We start from the raw sequence: 24,358 nt of genomic DNA, 5'->3' as shown, positions 1-24,358 counted from the left end.
GATAACATGACAGGAGCTTCGGTTTAGTCTCTAGACCAAAACCCCAGTGCAGACTCGAAGTCTCAGATTCAACGTGACGAATGGTTAAACAATAACCTGCAAGAACTGTGCAACGCTATTGCAGCAACATGAATCGAGATCCACGCGGAGCATTTCTAACACTGTGCTGAGTCCAGAGCACAGAAAATATAAGTCACTGTATGTGTACATAGGTGTGGTGAGTGAAAAATCAATACCAGGGCAAGTCTTGTTTCTGCGAAGATCAGGGACTGGCTCAGATGAGGCCAGGTGTGAACTAGACACCAACTCGAGCTGAGAAACTGTGTCTTAAATAACATGTGCAACCCTGCATGCATAACAACCTAAAGGATGAACCTGGGGATCATTCCCAGCAGTAAAACCCTTCAAGCTTTAAATCCTGTGCGTTCAGATTGAATAATTTGGGGAAAAGAACAAGAAGGAAGCAGACGCTCTCACACACTGCAGGGGAGGGATTTGTGTGAATTATTAAAGTTGCCAATTAGACCAGCTGACATTTAGATCAAAAACACCATGACACTGGCTTTTAGCAAGCTCTTTCTCCTCCACACACACATAAAGAGCACAAACGCTCATTTTCGCACCCTCACAAAGGGCACCAAAGGCAGTGTGCTTTAATAAATGAATTACCGCAGAACAAGGGCCAAACCAAGTGGCCAGAAAACACTGGGGGACACTGCCACTGCATGAACGGTCAGTTCCACTTTATGTTTGACATTTGATATAATTGGGAAAAAAGGAGGAGGGCCTGCTTCTTATTTTACTAACATCCTCTGAGAGTAAACAAGGGTTGAGATTTAATTTGCAATTACTTTTCCGAATATTTTAAATCAAGATTTCCCAGAAAAAGGTAGAGCTTTGCCTCATGATCACATTTAACTATAAAGTAAAAAAATATACCAGGAGACAACAAATCCTGCAGAGTGGGATGAGAAGATCAAAGCATCGAATATTATCTCATTCTCTGCAAAACAGTGAAAACTATATATATTTATTTATTTTTTTAGTTAAAAACATGATTGTGTGCCTGAATTCTGAAACTGGTGCGACCTTCATTGTGTTCAGTATTTAGCTCCTATTCACAGCTACTTACCGTGGTGGTGAGTCAGGGTACAGGTTGCTGATCTGTGACAGAGTCTCTCTGTACGAGTCAAAGTCTAAACCAGGAGGAAAGTCTTCTAAGCAGCTAGACCTCAGCTCTCCTGCTGAACCTCCATAAGAAAATCCGTCTGGTCCTGCAGAGACAGAGTCACGAAGCTAATGTTGTGCTTGAATTAGACTGTAATCACCTGGGGACATTAGGCACAATCACTCGGCTACTGGACTAGGAATTTTTTGTGCGTTACATACGACATTTTCCCTCTCACATTTCAGCTTATGCATGTACTTCACAGCTTCAAAACACAATGAAGGAAGGGGATTAAGTTAGTTTTCTTTTCACAGATTTAAAGCCCTGGCAGTAAGTACTGTTTGATATTTGCTTAGCGCCTTGGAATATTTACATTCTCTTGGGTGACTGAAAACCTGCTACATTTTGGAAGAAAGTCATGTGCATGAATATGTGGGTCTTGTGAATTTCTGACTGACATAAGCAACTTACATGTAGTTTCCTCTATACACTGATTTTAACATGTGGTAAGACATGGTTTATCTCTTATTTCTCATGTTTTTTTTTCTTATTTCAGATTGACTTCATGTTCTAATTATTTTAATTGTGTTTAAGAAGACAAACTCAACCCAATAAGAAACTGACTCGTATCTGAATGCTGTAAAATCAATTTTGTGACAGCTGCACGTGATGTGCTTCACTTGTGAAATTATTACATTGATTTACCTGTTAATTAGTTAGCTAATAGATGTTTCATTATTAATAAGGCTCTATGTCTGAACTGTCAGGAAATCAATAGATAGGGGATCACTGACTGACCGTAACTAGCTCTCAAGTGCGGGTTTCGAAGTCGACTGTCTTTGCGCAGGCTGCCAACGATGATGGTGATGCAGGAGAGGAAGAGGACTAGACCTATAACGATCCCCGCCACCACCAGCGGAGACACCAGGAGAGATGCCTCCCCTCCTGACTCCCTCTCACTCCTGCAGTCTGGGTACTCCCCATGGCTCTGGTTGGAGCTCACTGCGGGGAAGCAGAGAGATGGAGAAGGTCAGGAATGAGTGTGCTGTTGCGTGGTTCAGTCTGTGTGAGCAAATCTAAACAGAACAAAATCACAATGAAGAAAACGTTTTTGACAAACCCAGAACAGCAGCGTCAACGTTATTTGAATTCCAATATTTACTTTCATTGAAGCTCTTTTGGCAGTTTAGTGTCGAGAAGGAATCGGCATATCTTTTCAATTTTAGTATATATTTTTTGGGCTATTTAAGCTTCTGACATATTTAACACCTTTATTTGAGTCAGACCTGTGTATGTGTAGTTTGTTGTCAGGTATGTCTTGCAAAACTGATTTTGATCTTGCGATGTCCTGAGTTAAAAAAGCTTTTAGCTCTGTTTTGGTTAGGGTTAGGGTTAGGGTTAGGGCTTTGTTTACTCAGGAGTTCACCAACTCCTGAGTAAACAGCTGGTGCTTTAGCTGCTAAATGTACTGGTGGTTTATGGGAGTTTGTTCTTTGTTTAGCTTTTTCTGAAAATAACTTGATGAGATTATTGCAACTGAAATGAACGGACCAAGTGACAACATTAGTTAACACACTATACTTTACTATACACACAATATTTTTTGTTTTTCTAAATCTCTTAACTGATTATTTCCCCATTCCCCCAGAAAATTTTGAAAGAAATGCAGTTCTTTGCAGACGCTTACAAGTAAAGTGGGGATGTCATGTGTGCAACCCACAGTAATGTGTAGCCTATCAATGGACACTGGACGGCCCATTTTCTCCTCATGTACTTTTGTTTGACTTATTATACTGCTTAGTCCTACTCTGATGTATGCTTGTTTGCACCAACAAATTACCTCTTTAGTAAAGTGATTTATGGTTACAAGGAGTAAAGCTCAAAGTAGGTGCTGGTGTACCTGGACCCCAAGCCTTGTTACACTGATGTGCCCTTGTTACTGCACTTCCAATAGTAAATGGTAAATAGCCTTGTTTTTATATAGCACTTCTCTACCTATTGGTACTCAAAGCGCTTTACAGTCACAGAATTTGCTCACACAAGCACACACATTCACACACCAGAACCTTCTGGTTCGTGGACCACCCACTCAACCTACTAAGCCACAGCCGCCCCAACAAGTCTCTTTGTGTGTCCAAGGGTACAACAATTACCTCAGTTTACCTCAGTAATTTATAGGATTTAAAATACATTTAGAAAAAAAAGCTTATATCAAATCAATATTTGGTGTGTCCACCCTTTGCTAGCAAAGCTAATCTATACACGTACATTCTCACTCAGTCTGTACTAGGCAGGTTGGTTGTTCAATGCATCTTGGAGAACTTTTTTCCCTGGAGCCTGTGGGGACCACACCATCTGCTGCAAGTCTCCTTGTCCTTTACGTGTTTTGAAACAATTCTTTGTGACTCTGGCTGCGAGTTTAAGGTCGTTGTCTCTCCGTCCGTCTGTCTGTCGATTGCCGGGTCTTACGATGACAGCAGTGCACCAGAGGGGTCGTGTTGTGTAACCGCTGTCTTGCCTTGCACACATTGTACTGCCTTCTAATTCTCTCTCCCGTTTCCAGCCCTCTCTCCCTGAGGACTTATTCCATTTCAGCGCGTGACAGATAATCTAGAGTCTACATACACACAGTCTCTCGCTCTCTCTCTCTCTCTCTCTCTCTCTCTCTCTCTCTCTCTCTCTCTCAGTCATCATCATCATTAGATTACAGAACGATCCTGTTCCTCTCCATTTCTGTTTAATGTCTCATCTCTCTGTTTGCTCTGCCTGTCCACCTTCTGTCTGTTTGTCTGTCTACCTGCTTATCTGTCTTCCTGCCAGTTGCTTTCACTCTGTCTACAGACATGTGAAAGAGGGTGTTACTTTAAAATCTTCATTATTATTTTTGATTTGGCTGTTACAGCTGCTTTGCTTGTTCTGAAACCTAAAGTGTTCTAATGTTGTTATTTATGTCCTCTAAATACATAAGGAGTATTGGTTTTTCAGTTTCAGAATCCATTTCTCATAACCCGGTTATACATATAAATTAAAACAAATATACTAAGTCAGTCACACGTTGTTTGGTCCAACTCATTATGTTGGCGTCATCGAGCTGCCTGGATGAGGTCATATTATTCAGTCATATTCAAATGCTTAAAAACGGCACTGATTTATGTCTAGCTTGAAATAGCCAGATCCATTTATGAGCCATTTGGATTTCATTATGGGCCATGTTTCAGTTTCAGCCTATATGGAGAGAAAAATACCTCTGAACATAGTCAATTCCAATGCGCTCAGATGGTGCGTCTGACTATGTTGCTGTTACTCTTATATCACAGCATAAAGCCCGCCCAAACGATTTGATTGGCCCGGCAGATCAAAATTCTGATTCAGTTCCCAACGAGTGACTCCAGACCAATTTTATTTATTATTTGAATGATACTGAGAGTTAAAGTCACGCATAATTGAGTTTTGGCCACTTTGAGTGACATGTGGGTGGTATCACATGTTGCTAGCTGTTTACCTTAGTGTCATCTATCTGCCTACCTCAGCTACACTCAAACTCCACTTCTTTACCCGTTGAATTTGCAAGGAGTCAGGAGGAGTGAGGCACTGGCAAGATGGCGACGGCCGGGCCCTCCACTCTGAGCATCAAAACCGCTCCTGAGAATGTGTTATGTCATGGAGATTTCATCCACCTTTGTATACAGTCAGTGTTCTAACCTCAACCAAGTAATCATTTAAACCCAACTCACAATCTTTCCCAAATATCAACCAAACAGTAATAAGATCAGAAATCACTTGACACACAGACTATGTTACAATTCACCCAGCACAGCTTCACACTAATAAAAGGTCTTCTCTTTTTATTTGCTAAAATATGCTAAGCTTGTTTTTGTTTGTCGTCAAATTTCCATATAAGTACTTAAGAATTTTTGCCAGAGACTGACTGGACAGGAGATGTCCATTGTTGCTTTTTTTCTCTCTTTTGTGTCCATCACTGCACTGAATACAAAGCAGGAGGAACAATCAAAATTTCTAAATGATTTACACTCACAATATCATTTTCATTTCAGTCCCTGTGCTTTTCCATCGCTCATTTCTTGTCTCTTTCTCCTCTGCGTCTGTAATGCTGTTGTCTAAAGTAATTTGGTTTCACACGGATTCCCGAGAAAAGGAAAATGTTCTCTCACCCCAAACGATTCCCAGCAGACCTCTCTACTCTCTCGGCAACGTCTCCTCTCTGCCTCGCTTCTTTGTCTCCTCTTTCTCACTCTCCAAACATGATTTTCTCTACATTTTTGCTCCTTATCTCTTCCTCATGAACTCCATTTTCTCTCTGTCTCCCCAGAGAGAACTCTCTATAATATAGAAAATCTATAATTGTATATAATCGCATAAACCCGACTTGCTTTGTTTTCTCCACAGTTCTGCACAAATTTGAACATCAATAAATATTCCGTATCAGTACATGTGTTGTTGACACAAGTTGAAACAGATTTAGAGAATTTGAATTTTTGCACCACATCTTAACATTGTTTTGCAACATTTCAGTCCAGTCCATGTCACATCCAGCTCTGCAGCGCCTGATGTCTTCACTTCCTGTCTCCTTGTGGTTGCTGCCCCTGATTGTTAGCCCCGCCCTGATGTATCTCACCTGTGCCTCATTGTCACCCTCGTATTTAGCCTGTGTGTTCCCGTCCCACTATGTCAGTTTGTCTTTGTTCTTTGTGTCAGGAAAGTACCAGCCTGCTCCTAGAGTCTCCTTAGATTTCCTTGTTTTACTTTTACTCATATTATGAGTAAAATCTATATTTCAGTACAGTCATAAGATAATGTTCCATCTCTTTTTGCTCTTGCAGTCATAAATATGTTTCTGATCTGGTTTAAGTTGCAGTGAAAAGTTTTATTACTCACAATGAACTATAATCGGTGCACACATGGGATAAGAGACATGTTTGACAGCTCGTCTGCATTATGTAACTCTGTGCGTCATTGATCAGACATAATTCATCCTGATTCAAGGCAATGTGTAGTAGATTTGGTGGCTGTTGAATTGTTTTGTCCTGTACAAAGGCTGGGCTACATCAAGATGTAAGGAGGAGAACTTAAGAGGCGAAAAGTTTTTGAACTAAGAGTAGCCATGGAAGGCAACCACGCAATAATTTAGATTAGCAAAATCGAGGAAGAGGAAGACGGAAAACACTGATAATAATAGGTGGTAGGGTTATATTGAAGGGATTGGACACAGCTGCAGAGAGAACCAAGGGAAAAAGTGTATGTGTGTTGATGTTGTGTGTAGTCCCAGACTGAAAAATAGCACACTCATCCAATTAAATAAATCGGTGTAAATGAGCACAGGGAAGCGGGGCAACAAGAAAGTCGTTTTAGAAAATTAGCATTACAAAATGTAATAAATCTTATGTGACTTTACTCGCCTCGGTGAAATTGTCCTCTGTCAATTACATTACAAAGGTAAATCCAACAAGGTGACAAAACAGAAACTCTGAAGCAGCACATTTTCCCTGTAGTACATTATGAGAAGTGAAACTCCCCACAGAAACTCAAACCTTTGGGAGTAAAATATTGATCACTGTCAAAGAAAGACTGTGAATTTATTTCTGGACAGAAAATCGTAGGAGCCAGTAACACTACATCATTCCTGCATTGGCTTCCGCATGAGAAACACGCGGCGACCGCTGCACCACTTGGCTACAGCTGTGTGTGAGACGGTATATGCTCATTAATAATGAAACAGCAACACTGGTAATTCACTTTGACAGCTTGTCACTAAAGTTTACTGTTGAACGTGCGCTCGCTCCTCCTACACTGTATACCATAATGTCATACAAAAAGCCAATTCATAACCCGGAGGTGGACAAGGGCCATAAGCTCACTGGTGAGGCTTGTTAACTACATTTTACTGCGCACGTTGTCTGCCCAAGTTGTCTTTTTCAGATTTTTAGCGTGTCTGGCTCTTGATTTATATCGTTAGCTGGATAACTTTTTGTGACTCATATGAGTCTTGACCCACTGTCAGTACGGAGCTCAGTGTCTCTTGAATTTATTAGGATATTGCTAAGATAATGTATAAATATATGTTGTCTTGACTATTTTGCTAGCATATTCCTAATTACTCATTGATTGGTATTAGATCCAACTGACACAAGGCTGATTATTTTTAATGTGCTACACAAGGGGTGACAATGTCCACCCATCTGTTTAAACATTTAAGTCTAGATTGAAATATATCATTACAAAACATTACAAAGACTTTATTGGTCCACATGGTAAAGACCGCACACTTATTGGTGAACCAACAGGGATAAGCCGAAGGGATCGTTTTCTGACGATCCAATGACGTTGACTATAGTGCAGAAACAAGGTTGTCAGTTTTGATTTTCAGTGAAATAGCCGCATTTTCTTAATGGAAAATCTGGCTCTGGAATGGATCCTTGAGGATGTATTCTTTAACTATGAGTGACATTTATTGTTTTATAGTTATCGGATGCATTGACATTAATTGATGCAGGCATTTGTGTCCTCTAGCTCCGACTCAGAGGCAGAATTACATTGCATCTGGTATTTAGAAAAGATACCAGCAAAACAAATTACATTCAAATACAGATAAGGCTGTCCTTCGCTTGTATCACGTTGACTCTGCAGACACTCTGGACAGGCCAGGGCTGACTCCACTATACATAAGGTGGTGGCAGTGAGCGTGTCCCTCTTTCTCCTGTGACTTCCACCATATTTGGTTTATTAATTGTACACCAACATAACACGTAAAACCTTTACAATGCAGATTTAAACATCTCGTCATAAGTGCAGCTGCATTTTCTTAACATAGATCTAGTTACACACACACCTACTCAAAATCTGTCCACTGCAGCGACTTACTGTTTTGTGCACACTACACTGAACACCATATTTAACTTAAACTGAAGTTACAAAAGTATAAGTTCAACAAAATAACGTATAAATGCATCCTTGAGTAACACAATTTCCTTACAGCTAATAAGATAAAGATGACACTGACCATTTTTATTTGCCTTTGTTCTTGATTGCCAATCTCACCATACTGTATGTCGACGACAGTATAAGATCTGATCAGAGTGGAGGTTGTTAAATACTGACCTGTGTGTCGCTTTTGTTGGAGACAGGTTGATAACACTGACCCATGGGTTTTCAGAGCATTTTACCTCCGACTGTGCCAATGTAAAGTCTAATTTGTGCTCCCAAGCTCAATTTTATTACAGTGGCAAAGCCTAATAATAATTAGTGGGAAAAATAACCAGATCTAGAGTTTTGTGTCAAATGTCAATATAATGTATATCCTGTTTGAGTGTGTGTCCATCCAAACTGGGGAGTCACTAGTAGTGGCTTATTTTTGGGTGTCATAAACTATAAAGGTTAAGAGGCTGTGATATTGACTGCTGCTGGGTACACTGCATCACTTTATACATTAGCTGCATACATTATACAGAAACATCAAGCCACCCCTCAGATTCAATCTGACAGCTTGTCATTATGAGTTACAACCACCTTCTCTTCAATATGAAATATACCATAGCCCTGGCCGACTGTACATCCACAGACATCAAGGCGGAAAGAGTTACTCCTGCAGGGATGTTTGATAAGGAATGACAACAGACTGAACTCAAGCCAACAAAGAGCATCGTTGTCAATGAGGGAACAGGGGCAATAACAGGAAAGGAATAAAACGAATACGCTGTATTTCCAAATGTTTCCCCAGTCTTTTCTTTTATCACAAATCATGTAGAATGTATGTTTCTCATAGCAGTTTTTTTTTTTTTAGATAAAAATACTACAGTATATATTTTCACTATAACTGAATCATTTGGTGTTATTTGTTGCAGATCATCATCCCTCCATTTTTCCATCTCTTCAAGATCCTCCTGTTTTAGTCTCTGTGGGCCTTCCATAACAAACCAACAAGCCACTACAGACTTTTGATAGCTGATATCTGGACTGCTACTTCACTCACACACACCCACACAAATACATTTAAATCTCTCATAAGACTTGAGCTTCTTCTTCAATGTCAGGGTGCTTCTTAGGCTTCGTTTGCATATCATGATAGACAATAGTGATTATCCGAATAGTAGAAACTAAAACTGTATTTAACCATTGCTGTTATGTCAGTAAACATTGTACAGTTGAATATTAAATAAAACATATCATTGCAGAGCAAACCCATCACAAAATAGACAATTATACAGCCTCACTACTGTGTAGTTAATAAGAAAATTGAAATGTTTATCTTGTATAGAGATCAACCCTGTACAGTTGCACTTATGATAATATGTATCCAAGCACAGATTCACGAACATAAAAAAAGAAGAAGATTGACTGTCCTTCATAATGAAGGCACAGAGGTTTTAAATCAGGGGTGCTCATTACGTCGCTCGACGAAGGTAGTGCGGGTAGATCGCACTAAACAATCAGCAAGACTGACGTTCATCTTTATTTATTTTTACTTTATATTTGCAACATGCCCTCAGTTCAGCGGCACACATCCACACCCATGCACAATTTCAACAACAACTCAAGACTAGTGTTTCTTAAAGAGACAGTGCTATTTTTCTAAAGGTGCAGTGCACCAATTTTTCTTGATAAAAATAAAAACAGATGGATAGAGCTTTTAACACTGTAGCAACAATTGATATGACAATTAATGTGCATATATATGCATTACAATTTTAGTTTTTATGATGCAGAAGGCAGCATATGTATGTAGGCTGGGTATCTGATGATATTTACTGACCTTCAGTAACCCGTTTGAAGAGCTAAGCAATTGTTCTGAACATGTGTTGCTTATAATGTGCATTTTTGTTGGTATATAGTCCTGGGATTTTGTTGCCAAGGTAACAATAGTAACTTTCTCTCCTTAATCCTATCTCTTTGAATTTTCCACTGAAAATGAAATGGTATGTCTGTGAAAGCTCTCAGTCATCCAGCTCATGGTATGTCCAAAAAACAAGCTGGAACAAAGAGCAACTGGACAAATTATTGGTCAGAGACCGCAATCTCAAGGTGTGAACGAAGGTAACATTTTGGGGAGAAGATCTTAGGACTGTGTTGTAAATTGATGGCAGATTATATCTCAGTCCACAGTCTCCTCCTCTGCTTCCTTTACTGCTCTTTTAAACCATCTGTCTTCTCTGGCTAAAATTGAGGACAACAACGTACACATTTAAGACAGATAAGAGAGGCGGTTTAAAATAGGGGAAAAAGGAAGCCATCTATGTCAAAGCCCTCTCTGAACAGAGGAGGTGTACTGAAATATAACCTGCCATGTATTTTCAACAGTCTTAAGATCTTTCCCTAAAAAGTTTCTCCTCTGTTCACACCTGTAGACAGGAGTGTCTGCTGGAGAGTATCATTCATTATGGACAGAAAATAGTTTCCTTCGATTACATGTCAGTAGCTGGTCATTAACAGACCCTAGTCATGTGAGTTTCTGATGGGTAATACCAACAGATGTTCTTGTATAAACCCCAGCTCTCTTGTATTTTAGAACTGGAGAAGCTACTTGCATAAAAGACTCTACAAGTCCAGTTGACATTTTTCAGCTTGCCTTATTGAAAGTAAAAGTGACATTTTTTTGAGTTCTCTATGCATTTATAAAACTTGTTTAAACTGAACCCACCCCAATCCTTAACACTAATTAGCTAATGGACAACATTTACCACATCTGATGCTGAAGGGCAATTAAGCCAGTTAGACATAACAAATCAGTATTGATGCAGTTAGACCAGGATGCTCGTTAGGGTGCATTAACATCATTGCTGGTGTCTAACCACACATGGATCTTTAAGCCAATCAGCCTAAGTGATATTGAAAACATTTCTAATGTAGCAGCAAGCAGTCATTTCCCAACACGCAGTCAAGGAATAAAACCATTTGAAAACTATATATATTTAAATAACAGCACTATTAAGGATAGATTTACAATTACGCATCTTCTAATCTAACTACATAATGAACTTGGTCTTTTTATTGTTTTAACGTCAGAGGGCTGCAATGTTAAAACAATTAATTAGTGTCTCCACATTTAATCTTCTTCCATCTCTATTTGTAAGTAACATACTGCAGCAGGTGCATGAGTTCACCTGATGCCACTTGTTCTTCTGTTGCTGTGCTACCTGTCTTTCATTTCTGTGTTTTAATAGGCCTTACACTGATCAGGCGTAACATTATGACCACCTTCCTAATATTGTGTAGGTCTTCCTTGTGCCTCAAAACAGTTGTGACTCATCACAGAATGGACATGGTCCTTCTGAGGGTGTCCTCTGGTGTCTGGCAACAGAATGTTGTTAGTGGGGGCCTTTGGGTCCTATGGGTTGAGGGGAGGGGCCTCTGTGGATCATCCCACAGATACTTGATCAGTTTGGGATCTAGTGAATTTGGAGGCCAGGTCAACACCTTGTGCTGTTCTTCATGTTTTGTCAGGCTGCATCCTGCTGGGGGTGGCTGTTGCCATCAAGGAGTGTCATTGCTATGGGGTGGGGGTGCCTGGTCTGGTCTGAATGCGAAGTCCAAAAGTTTCCCAGCAGAACACTGGATTGTCACGAGATGGTGATTATTATTCACTTCTCCTGTCAGTGGTCATAATGTTGTGGATCGGAACTTGAGTTAGGATTACATTTGGTTTGTTTCAGTATGTTATGGTGTTATGGGTGCACAATTTCTTTTATCATTTACTGATCAAGTAGTTCTAATAATATGCTCAATTGTTGATAGGGTTGCAGGTTTAGTCAAGTGCCCTAAAAGAGTGGTAGCATAGCTGTTTAATATATATATAAAATAGCATTCAGCAGGACACTATTAAACTGAGACCATAATACTTAATACACATCATGTTCTATTAGCTTTTTCCTTCTTGGCTCCAAACAGTGGCCTTCCCTAACACGCTGTACTTGTCTAATTCTAGTAAATGTCTTTATCAAGATGGAACATTTTGACATTTTGAGATAGGTTGGCTTGCTTTTGGTAAAGGTGCATGTCCAAATGCTGTTAAATCAATTCTTAAAATAGTTGTGCCTAATTGACCTGTAGTAGCTGACTCTGATAAGGTGCCAAAAACCTTACTCCCAATCACAATAAACAGGGCACATGGCTATAAATCAAAAACATTGCTGTGAGGAGCAAATTTTTCTCTGCATTTGAGTACAAGCTGGCACTCCCATTTTTAGGTCTTCCAAATATTGTTCATTGTTTGAGAGTTGAGATGATTAAATGTGCACTCTACTGCAGAGTTTTCGCATCCAGCTCCATAAACAGACTGCTGGGTTTTGGCTCATCTCTCTCCTGAATCATGACTGTAGTTTTCTCCCTGTTTTCCATCACAGACCGAAAAGCCCCTCACACTGTGACTGCACCTGACCCATGCTGAATTTGCATCTATTAGCATAGGCACTAATTAACCTCTCAGCTGGTGATGTTATTGTTCCATTACAATATCATTCTTACTTTATTTCCACCGAAAAAAAAGTGATTTATTTCACATTCTTCTTGGAAGAGATGACGTGAGCCTCCAGGGTGAAATGTGTCTCTCTTCCCTTTGCTGTGGGATTTTTAGATCGTTGCCATCGAAGCTATTTCTGAGAATTTTAATGGCAGCTTAGCAAAAAAGAAAGAATTAATGTAGTAAACTGCCAACTTCAGTTGATGAGAATAAACATTGCTTTTTCTCAGTGCATGGTTTGCAGAGTGTGTGTTCAGCATCATGTGCTGAAGGATGACTACCACTCTCTGACGCTCTCGGGATGTCAGAGATATTCTTCTGCTTGCAGAAACACTGCTTCCCTCCATTTCTGACATGTGAGCCATCTTAACTCTAAAAATACCCTTTTCAGAATGGCTCAGGTAAAACATGACTTTTTCTCCCGAATACGCACGAGGGAGAAAAGTGTATTTGTAAATACGCAAAGCAGGACCTTACTGCACTGAATGGAATGAACAGAATAGCTAGCGGTTTTCAACCTCAAGCAAGTTAATAAAACTATTCATTTACCACTGGTAAAAACATTGTCTGACAGACACTGAGGCCTGATGGCAATAGGACTTTTTCAAACAGCAGAGGTTTTTCTACTGAAGAGGTGGTTGTTGCTGTGACATGAAACGACAGATGTTATCGCTTCACTTGTGCAGTGTGCTGGAAAAGCCTGAACTTTCCTGCAGCCAGGTCAAGGGACGACATGAGGCACAAAGGGAACATCTCTGTGTCGCACGCACATCCTCCTGTCTGGCTTTCCTTCTGTCTTTCACTGCTGTCTTGCTGTTCTCCTTGCTTTCCTGTCTCTGATTCTTCCTGTTGTTGTATTGAGCGAATGCCAGGAGGGCTTTCGTGTTGGAGGAGGGAGAACATTGGCCATTAATCCATCATGTTGCATTACTGCTGGAGCAGGAAAGTGGGGATGGAGCATGGAGAAGAAAAGGAAGAGAATCTGATCTCATCTGTGAATACAACAGTAAAAGCCTCCTCTCCAAGTTAGACTAGGTGAATGCTACATTAGGAAGAGCAACAAAAGAATTTGTGTGCTGTAGGCCACTTTAAAGCACCTCAGTCCACCAAGGCGAGATGTTAAGCCATTGGAGTAGCACAAGCACAGAATTTCAGAGGTAAAAGAGGCTGCTGGCTAAACGCTGCAAACTTAATTTAACGCTAACATGTAAATGCGCCATGAAGTAAGGCATGAAACAACTCGATCTCACTTCATTATATACAGTGCATAGCTTTGATTATGATAGATTTAAATCAGTGCAGTGTGTGAGTAAAACCAGATACCCACCTTAACAGATCCTATTTTGTGCTTGTTGTACTCTCCAACTTAATAAAATATTTAGCATAATTTTACAGGAATTATGTAACTGAGAAAATGTATTCTAATATTGACTGTTAGAAGCAAGGGCAGCTGTCCCTCTGGCTCACAGTGTATACTTAAGAAAGAAGTGCACTAAGATAATACTCAATTAAAACAAGGAAACTATTTGTATTTTTTCTTAGTATCCCATGTGTATAGGCTCATTTATAGTAGTCAGCTGATTCTGCCTGCATCCAGCTGAGGCCAGCAACATCAGAGGGGGAAAAGAAACAAACGTGCCTTTGGCAAAGTCAACTTAGGACAGATGATACAAAGACATTTTAGTTCTTCAAAAGCACACGGGGTCAGTGTTTCTTTCTTCGAGGCCTGTGAGAGGCTCACACTCATCGGCCCGATGCTTTTTCAAGGTTGGCAGCTCCTCGAGTTGACTGACAGGTCCAGTGGTGTGGATCGAGTGACGATTAAGAGGACGAGACAAGCCGCGCACTTTGCTGACGACAGCAAAGACGCAAAACAACTATAAAGAGATGTAAAATGACAACTAGGAGATAGAGAAAGGACACAAAGAGGTGTCTTGCTTCTGCTACAAGTAGGAGTGGTAAGGACCTTCTGTCCATTACAGTTAACATTAATATTATGTAACACTTATTTACAATATTATACTAAATAAACACAATAAAAGTGCAGTTATTATTGCTACAACCAAGACTTTAAACTTGAGTTTCAACACATTTTTTATTCATTATGATACTGCATAATAATTTAGCACAGATCTGATTCCTTCCTGATGTTAATGTGCGATTGTCAAGAATCTAAACTATACCTCCAGAGCTGTGTCTGAATGAAACTGATGAATGTAAAAAGTAAACTGGCATTCACCATCATCCAGTGAGCTGTCAGGATTTCCTGGAAACAAAAACCCCAAAGCACACTGTCCTCCACCTACGATGTAGTTTAACCAGATCTACAATCATCATATTTCAATGGTATTCTAAGAGCGTTCATTCTTAATGCAATGCACACACAGGCCACTCCCTCACACACGTTAAGTATTAAATTAGAATGTGTATTTAGATGAGGTGGTATGTGGGTCACAAAACATTACCGTGTGTATGAATATGGGTCAGAATACATCATACATCCCCTTAATCTCTCCCTTTCTCTCTCCCTCCCTCCCATGTGGGATATATGGCAGAGAGACAGATTATCACACCCTGCTGGCCCACATTCTTGCCATCCCCTTGTTTAATCATCCACCCCTTTCCTAATTCGTTCATCTCCTACTGTCTCCTGCTGTTGTTGTTGTTGTGATCTCTTATTTGGATCGTTTATCTCCAGCAACAACTGCTGACGTGCTAATCAGACCTAATGCTGATGGCGTGGTATTATTGTGGGAAAAATTATTCCGATGATTTATGATTTCAGTGCAGTGTAGTGTCCAAGTATTATTTTATATCTGCTCTGCTAGCAACTATACAGGAACGACACATGAATAAATTGTAGATACCAAGATATAACAAGGAAATCTTTGTTTATATCAGGCTGTTACAACACTGGCGGGTTGAGGTTTGCGCCTGGCATCTGAGGCCCTGTTCACACCTAAAATTAGAGACTCGAGTCACTAGACCTTTGTGCTTTAATGCTTATTATGTCAGTGTTGCGAACAGACTGCTGTGAGAATGTGAAACTCAAAGATGTCTGCAATAAAAACTTGACATGACAGGAAGAGTATTTTGACTTTAGTAAGCAGCTATGTTAGCCTGGAAGTCAGACAAACTTCAAAACCTAACAATATTCTTGTGGTGGAAAGTTGGTCTGGAACCCCTCCGCAAAAATAAAATGCAGGGCCAATCAAATAACTGGGACAGGCTTTATGGTGGACAGAAGAGAAACAGCTATATAGCCATACTGATCATCTGAGTGCAATGGGTCGAATTATTTTAGAACTTAATGGCTGCCAGAGGAAAAGTGAGCTGCTTAGAGTCCGATATCAAGTCTGTTGTAAAAGTTATTGACAGTGAAATAACTGGCTACACCAATGATGGATCTCAGGACGTTCCTGTTGAAAGTTGCGTAGCCAACACAAACTAGAACTAATGATTTAACTGTAGTTGATAAATGTGGCTTTGTGACGGCTCACCTGTCTGAAGTGAAAATGTGTGTGTCTTCCGTGCATCTTGGGTGCATTCACACTTCACCCTAACCCTAGTTAGAGGTGTCCACTTGTGATCAGATCACTCACATTAGGGTATGGCATGAACAGGACCTGAGTTGGCATCGTAATTATGGGATTCCATCTTATACTTATATGTACTACAGTTTTATCTGCGAAGGAAACTAGACTAAAAGAGTCAAAACGGATCACAAATTTGCTTCAAGTGACATAGCAGCTTCTACAGAATAGAGTAACCTTAGACTCTCCTTGGAAAGGGAACTCCTATAAAGTCATTTTATCAGGAAAAAATAGGAAGACACCTTGGAGTGCTGTAACTTATATGGACAGTTGCTAAACGTTTCCTGAAAAGCTCACACATTCGCATCATGGGTGTGAGTGATCACATCCTGGACAGAATCCCGAATAAAATTTACTAGAAGTAAAAGCAGGAGGATCAATATCACTCTCTTTGTCTCCACTGGCAAGATGTTTATCAGTAAGAGGCTTCAGCACAGAATCATGTTAACTCTTTGTAAAGGGTCCAGTGCGTTGGATTTAGAGGGTCAGCCTAGGACAGACAATACAGAAATAGAATATTCATAATTATGTTTTCTGTAGCGTATAATCATCTGAACTGTTGTGTTTTTGTTCGATTAGAATGAGCCTTTCATATCTGCAGAGGGAGAAGGTCCTCTTTCACGGAGGCCACGCATTTATATCAGCCGCATCAGCTTCTCCTACATATTTAGAAGGAGAGGGAGAGTCAGGGGTTATTCTGCTACATGAGCTCAGCTAGAAACTACAAAATTCTACGCACAACCTTTAAAGTGAAATGTCTGATTTTCTTGTGGCGCATGCATTACACATTCAGGTTAATAAGCACAGGTTACAACACACATGTCTTGGTCTCACAGAAATACAGTATACCATTTGGCTTTCAGTGTTTCTGCTAAGATAAACTAATCATGTCAAAGATTTTTACCCCAACCAAAACCCTTCACTTGTTTTCAGACTGATTCATGCAGCAGGTAGTTGGTTCATAGTAATAAGTACTTGCAGCTGTTGCTTGTGTGTGTTTGACAGGAAGAAGGAAGGGCCATGTTTTAATAAGCAGGTGCACTGGAGGCCTTAGAGGTTTACTGGATGTCCCGTGGTCTGGTTGTGTCAATGCGCAGACATTTTGGAAAAACTCTGTGAAGATAAACGATGCCTAAAAACGCGTTTCTATTTTGGAGAATGCAAATATGAGTCACACAAACCCAGTACGACTCTGGCATCTCTGAGGTGTGAACCAAACTGAAAATAAATCCTGCCAATGGCTGCAGTATATCCTTCTGTGATTGGCCGGCCCTTTCCGTAAATCCAGCTTTGATTGATTCATAAACTCAGACAGATAAACGCAGATAAAGTTGTGATTGGTCAGTGATCATGATAAAGCCAGTACTGATTGGAGAATGAGCCACAAGAATTCAGCTATGATTGGTTAATCAGGACTGGAGAAAATGGCATCTTTGATCTATCCTCACACATACTCACCTTGAGGTGGGATCAGTGTTCCCATACAAGTACAAATTTGACCATTTTCACAGGTACAATTCAGTAAATCAACAGTTTTTTTTCCTCTAGAGAGTGCCATCTCAGATTGGATGAAGACAAATTCCCTGTTGCCATCTCACCCTACAAGTCACAACACGACTGCTGTCCTCCTTTGCTCTTCTCCTCCTTTTCACCTCACTGAAAAGTGGAAGGTGGATATGATTATTTCCTTTTTTCAATCTAATAAAACTAGTATTTTGAATGTTTCAAAATGCCCCTGCCCTCGTAACAAACCACGCAGATGTTGAGAAAAATAAAGTTTGAGACTGCAATATTTTTCCTTTTTACGTTTTAAAGCACTGTTTCACGTTTAACACCTCACTTGAACCGGTTATTTTTTCACTGGGGTGTTTTTGTTTGATTGGCAGGTGTCTCATCCTATCTCACTCAGCTCTGCAGTGAACTTTCTTGCCCCACGTCTGTTCCCCCCTGGCTCCACACTGCTGCTCCAGACAACTGACGAGATGGCAAAAAGTACATGGGAAGCCTGGAGTTTGGGGTTCCAGAGTGTCTGTTTAACCAAAGTCCACTTTGCATTATTTCCCAAATAATATTTCTTGTTACAAATGAACTATAAATAAAAGTAATTCCAAGGAAACTAGTTGATTGAACTACACAAAAACACTCCTTTAAAAATGACCTTTTGACAGTTTTCTGATGATTATCCTGTTACACAATAATCTCTCTCACAATATTATCAGCTTTATGGTCTGACCAAACACATAAAAGCTGCGAAATTGTTTTGACATGTTATAAAAAGAAAGCAGACGTGTCCGCTGAGAGTTAGACAGGCAGTTACATGTCCAGCTGGGCAATTTTAACCTCTGACAAATAACATACTTCATGGCTTGGGGAAAATTCAGCTTGCAACAGCTTTGGGAATGGTGATGACAAATGGCAAAAGACATTTCTGTATTTTTATGTTTGTCTTCGTGTTTTGCTCCTATAACTATTAAATACAGTATATAATAGTCTTTTGAATTAGCAGGATCCCCTAAGTGCTGCGTCTGGCTGATGTGCTGAAAATGTCTGTTTCTGTTTAACATATAAGTCATTCTCCAGTCAAAGTGCTTCTATCTGTTTTTCTGTCTAGTAGCTGAAGTATGATTTCACCCAGTCCACAAAGTGCTGGTGGCAGAAAAGAAACTGAACATTCACATAAATAAAAGCCAAAATAGTCACAACATCATATCACAGAAACCCATCTCAGACAGACATGTCCCTTTTGAATTGGAAGACTGATCTCTTTCTCTCCCTGACCCTTGTCGCCCCGCTCTCTTTTTGTCTTTCATTGTTTGAATCCCTGTGTGGTTGTTGCGCTTTTAAGTCTTTATTTATCTCCCTGTTTCTCAGAAGAGATGTGGAGGGGATAATGCTGGCTCTCCCGATGGGGAGGTGAAGCCGAGGAGATGATGAAACAGCTGAGTAGATGGGAGGAAGAGGCGATGCTTAATCATGTTAATACGGCTCCTGCACACACCTCACTTTGTAGCCTTTCCCCCTCTGGACACAAGCATGCACTTTTGTGTAGGTGTTGCATAACATGATGGTGTGTCTGGAAATGATTGGAAATGTAGTTTTGTGAATTGCCAATTCATCGGTCCATTCATCCTCACCGCCAACTGGCAGTTTGAAGAAACAGAATCAGATCATCCACATCTTAAAAACCTTTCTGATCTATCCATCATATTTTCATTAATTTGCGTAACATCAAGTGTTTTATACAGATTTAACAGATACAGAGATAACTATGAACACTATAACATCACCTCGGCATTCTAACAAACTTGGGAGCTGCAAACCACAGCACAGCAACAAGTAAACATGGCCTAGAACCATCCACTCCCCCCTCTTCTACTTTGCAAGACCCACACAGCCGTCTCCTACATCCCAAAGTGTGGGAGAACGTGCTGTTTCTCAGCATTGAACACAAGGAGCCGGCCATTAGTGATGAGGCCCACCAAAAGCCCAAAATAATCCTGCAAAGGTGGTGAGGACAACCTGGATAAGGTATGAGAAATTGTGCATCAATTATGCACATGTTTTATCTTTACAGGATTTATGTTCTTGTCCGAGATTCTTTCATTTATTTAAATAACAAATTATATATTTAGGTGTGATGAGGGAGAATAGCCTATTTAATTTATGAATTTCTTTTCTTTCTTTTTTTTCTTTTTTTTGCAGTGTGTAGGTGCCTATAGCTTTCACTGAAAGACCTGCTGTTGGCCACTGATTTTGTTTTACGACATCCCGGTCTTTGCTTTCAACTCTTTTGTGCTGTGGATGGCTGTGTTTTCAACCTGGAACCAGAGCAAATTGTACAAGCACCGAATTTTTCTGGTGGGTGTGGGAATGGCATTGATCACTCGTAAATGCAATGATGCCCCCGCGCACCAAGGTGGAAGAGGGCACGAGGGCCCCAGCAAGGGTAGGACAGTGGCTGTATCAGTGGGTACCCAGGGACCTCCAAATCCCACAAAAGTTGACTGTGCATGCACTGCACTGGTCAATGGAGGAAGGCTAACAATACCTGCTGCAAGTGTGGAAAGTTTATTTGCAAAGTTCACACATCCCTCTGCAGGATGCTGTAAAACAAAATCAGTTCCTGTGCATGGGAGTGAACTGAACTCACACACACACATGTATGTACTACACATGCATATATGTGCGCACACTTTGAAACATTGTTTGCCAAAAATAAAATTGTTACATTGCCCTGCTGTGATTTGCAGCTCAGATGATGTTATTAGGTCATGGGGACAAGTGGGTTCACAGTGATCTCTGCATTGACCTGTGTGTGTCTGTGTGTGTGTGTGTAATTGAGGGTTTACCTTTTGTTCTGTTACTTCAAAGACACATGAATCAGAGTGAATGTGAGTGAATCAAGTGCAGCTTGCAATTGCAGTTTTAATGGGTTTTAATGAGAGTTGTTTTTTAAATCACTACAAAAAAAAACAAAAAAAAAAAAAAACAGTGTTGCTACTAATCACTGACATTGACAAACACTGGTATATAAAGGGTAAAAAAATGAATCAAATATTTGGTATTTATGAATAGGACTGAAGTTGATTAAAATATTTATGTAAAAAAAAAAAAAAAGAAAGAATATTAACATATGCTATTTTTATGGCATTTTTGAAAAGAACAATGTAACAATTTTAAAATCATTTACAGTAATTTAAGGTTTAATCTAAGTACAATAAAGTAGGTTGCAAAACTTATTGGCAGCTGACCTGTAACCTCAGAGACCAGTACAGGATGGTATGATGAGTAACTTTGACAAGACAAAAAAAAGCTTTAGTTACATTTTTTTTATACCGAGATAATCATACTTTTTTTTTCATTGTTCAAGATTCAAGTTGTGTTTATTGTCACTTTCACAATATGTTAAGGAAAGAGGTGCTACATGTATGAAAACAGGTTAATTTCACTAATGCAGTGCAAGTTCACACTGTGCCTTTTTGAAACAGACTTATGGGCTTTATTTGAGATATTACGGTAACTGACATAGCAGAGGAAAACTGCTGAACTACTTTAACTCGACACTGTGCTTACTTTGATCCCCAGGAATGAATCTGCCAAGTGTGAAGTAGACTGGATGAATTGTAGTCTAGAAAAGTCTCGAACAGACACATACAGATACTCTTTCCTTTATACTCTTTCCACACTGGCATAAATCAAAGCCTAGAAAGAATAAAACACAGTATCAAGCTATATAGACCAACTGTTGTGAGATTTGGAAAATCATGTTAATACTATATAGAAGTGGTACAATAGTGGTACAATAAAATTGTTCCTTAAATAGTCTCTATTCTACATATCCATCCATCTCTCGATCCATCTCTCCATCCAGCATGGTGACATTGAACAGCTGAGCCAATATTTCCATTTTCAAATGACAGAGCTAATGAACTGAGGAGAAGGATGCAGCGAGTGTACTGCAAGTCAAAGGGAGCCTGCGTTAGTCAATATTGGCACCAAAGACATTAGCAAAGACGTTTACCCTTCACTTCTCCTTCCTCTCGCCTCCCTCACACCGTCCCCCTTTCTCCTTATTCTTTCAGCCGTTCCAAGCCACCTCCCTCAATTTCTCTTTTCACTCTTTCCTTTCCCCACTTCCCCTCGAGAATGACACTGACACACATGACACCCCCCCCCCTCATTTCACTCCCTACACTGTACCTTTGCTCCTGTAACTGGTTTCCTTTTATTTCACCCATGATTCATCACCCTCTTCTCCTAGATAGTTAGATAGATAGATCTCTCTTTCACATACACACACACTTGTGTGCACAAACTTGACCACCTGTGGTGTGTATTAATTGTCTACGGGCTCTGATCGGGGGTTAGTGAGGTGGAACCGCTTTGGTATTTGCTGACCTGCCGGGCCGTGAAATCTCCCCGCATATGCACGCGCCTCATATCCATTTAAATAGATTTAAATAAACGACCTTACACTGTGACTAGATTGGATGCGAGTACAGACAGACAGATGGACGGATGGATGGATGGATGGATGGATAGATGGATAGACAGAAAGTGTGAGATGGGTGGAAAGGTGGATGAGATAGAAGGTAAAATGCCGTTAAATGCAGTTTTTTTCCTCCTATTTCCATAAAGCACAGGAATGTGATGATTGATGGCTTGGCGATGGGAAGGCAAGGCATTGTGCAGCGTTGATAGATGGATAGATGATGCGTGCAGCGAGGGGGAACAGAAGGAGATTCCATTTCAGATCTGCCCTCATCTGATGCACACGCATGCCAGTGCTCTAATATGCAGATTGTGTTTATCCTTTATCTTTTGCAGCGATACGTGAGGTGGGGCGCACACACACACACACAAACACACAAATGCCCACAAACAAACGTGCCACACACCACCACCCACAGGTCCATTTAGTTAACACTTACACAACAACACATGTGATAACTGATACATGGCATGCACACAAATCCACACATTTGTTTAAATAATGTGTATCTCTTATCATATATTGCCTCATCTATATCTCTCATGATAACAGTTTTGTTTGTAAGTTTGCAGCTAACAACAACTAACGGCTTATTTTCTTTTATGTATGCATCTGAACAAAACAGGAGAGGACACAGTTTAAGCAAGTTAAGGTTTTGTGAAGATTTTTTAGTGACTGCATGTCCTCCCCTTCCAAAAAAGAGGACAGATGTGGATGTTTTTGCTGGCAGCTGGGGACAGCATGCCCTTCTCTGGGGCATGGCAGCCGAAACCCTGAGGCACAAACTGCTGCCATGTGGTGCATGTCAGCCTCCTTTACACACTGCAAAAGCACCCAAACACAGTGACCCTGAGAGCTCAGTGAGAAAACATGTTCACCCGTTTCACATGTTTCGAAAGGATGTTGCAAAATGACTACCTCGTGAGGAAGCTTGATTCTTCTAAGAGGGCTTCAAGTTTTGTACCTGAGGCCAAACCACAGTGGTTCAACCAGTCAGTGTCCTGACAGGAATAACTGGCAGTTACTTGAAGTTTTAGGTGTAAAGTGTCTTTTATGCGCAAATGCCGATGGAAAGAACAAACTAACTAGCTTTCAAATCTCCTCAGACTGTGGCTTGTTGTGTTTCCTATTCACTGCTCTCCCACTCCGTGATGTGGTTTGTTGATCTGTAGACAAACGGTTCCTCCAGTCACTTGCCAAGAACTGTTTTGACGCCGACTGCTGTTTTTCCAGAAACTTTATAAGGACAAATCCCCACATGGCACAGCAAGTTATCAAAGTGCAAATCAATACAAGCAGATAATCAACCACTGCAATTCAAAACAAATATCTGAAATCAAGTGTTTAAGCATCACTCTGAGCGTCCATTGCAAACTTTTCCATCGTAGTCTGTGGTACTGGCAGCAGTTTCTGTAGTTTGAACAATTATGCATTTGATTTAATTTTCTCAATGTGCAGCATTTCTTTTTCCAAATCCCTGTATGTTGTCGAAAAAACTCAAATTTCCTTGAGTATGAAGATATTTTGGAATTATATTCTTCCCTGTGGTTGAAGTTTTTTGAACCCTAAATAATCCAGGAAAGGTTGACAGTAATTCAGCAAAACTCAGATTAACTGTTCTCACATGTTGGTGTGAGAACATAATCACTGGAAGAAGTCTGAAATTAGCTGACAGTGCCGAGATCACTGCAAATACACAGTATGCACAAATGTTAGACACATAATCATGCTGTAAACCATGAGGCAGAATATGAAATGAGCAGAAATTAAAGCCACAAGACTCTTGCGCTCTGTCTGAATGGTCCAGTCTTGGTATCAGCTGCCACTTCTGATGTTTAAGTTAGAAGAAAGCAGGGCACGAGACAAGTCAAAAAGCAGCACTTAATTGGATAATAACCTTTGAAACACGGGATCCTGTTGTCCAACAATAAGTTAAAGAGTAAGCTTAAAATAATACTGTGGAAGTGAGACAGTGATCTGAGGGTTGAAGTAAAGTATTTTTAGTTTAAAGTCTCTTGACTAACTCGGATGTGGTTGTGCTCAGGAACCAGTCTTTGTGTAAAATTACACAGGACTGTGTAAAATGTCAGCTTATACAATACGCCACATGAAGAAATATCTTGGCATATCTATAG

At 40.2% G+C, this 24,358-nt stretch overlaps 1 protein-coding gene across 1 annotated transcript in view; it reads right to left on the bottom strand.

Annotated features, from left to right (window-relative positions):
- Positions 1–24,358, bottom strand: part of bean1 (brain expressed, associated with NEDD4, 1) — a 32,268-nt gene that overhangs the window by 5,416 nt on the left and 2,494 nt on the right. Inside the window, exons 2-3 of the mRNA XM_084561499.1 lie at positions 1,967–2,170; positions 1,133–1,274 (exon numbers count right to left, since the gene is read on the bottom strand). Coding sequence (XP_084417625.1) covers positions 1,133–1,274; positions 1,967–2,170 — 346 coding nt within the window. The remainder of the gene's footprint in view (positions 1–1,132; positions 1,275–1,966; positions 2,171–24,358) is intronic.

Source organism: Chelon labrosus, assembly GCF_963514085.1.
Source record: "Chelon labrosus genome assembly, chromosome: 15".
Taxonomy (NCBI): domain Eukaryota; kingdom Metazoa; phylum Chordata; class Actinopteri; order Mugiliformes; family Mugilidae; genus Chelon; species Chelon labrosus.
Note: the sequence above shows the minus strand (reverse complement) of the source record. Positions and strands in the feature narration are given on the sequence as shown.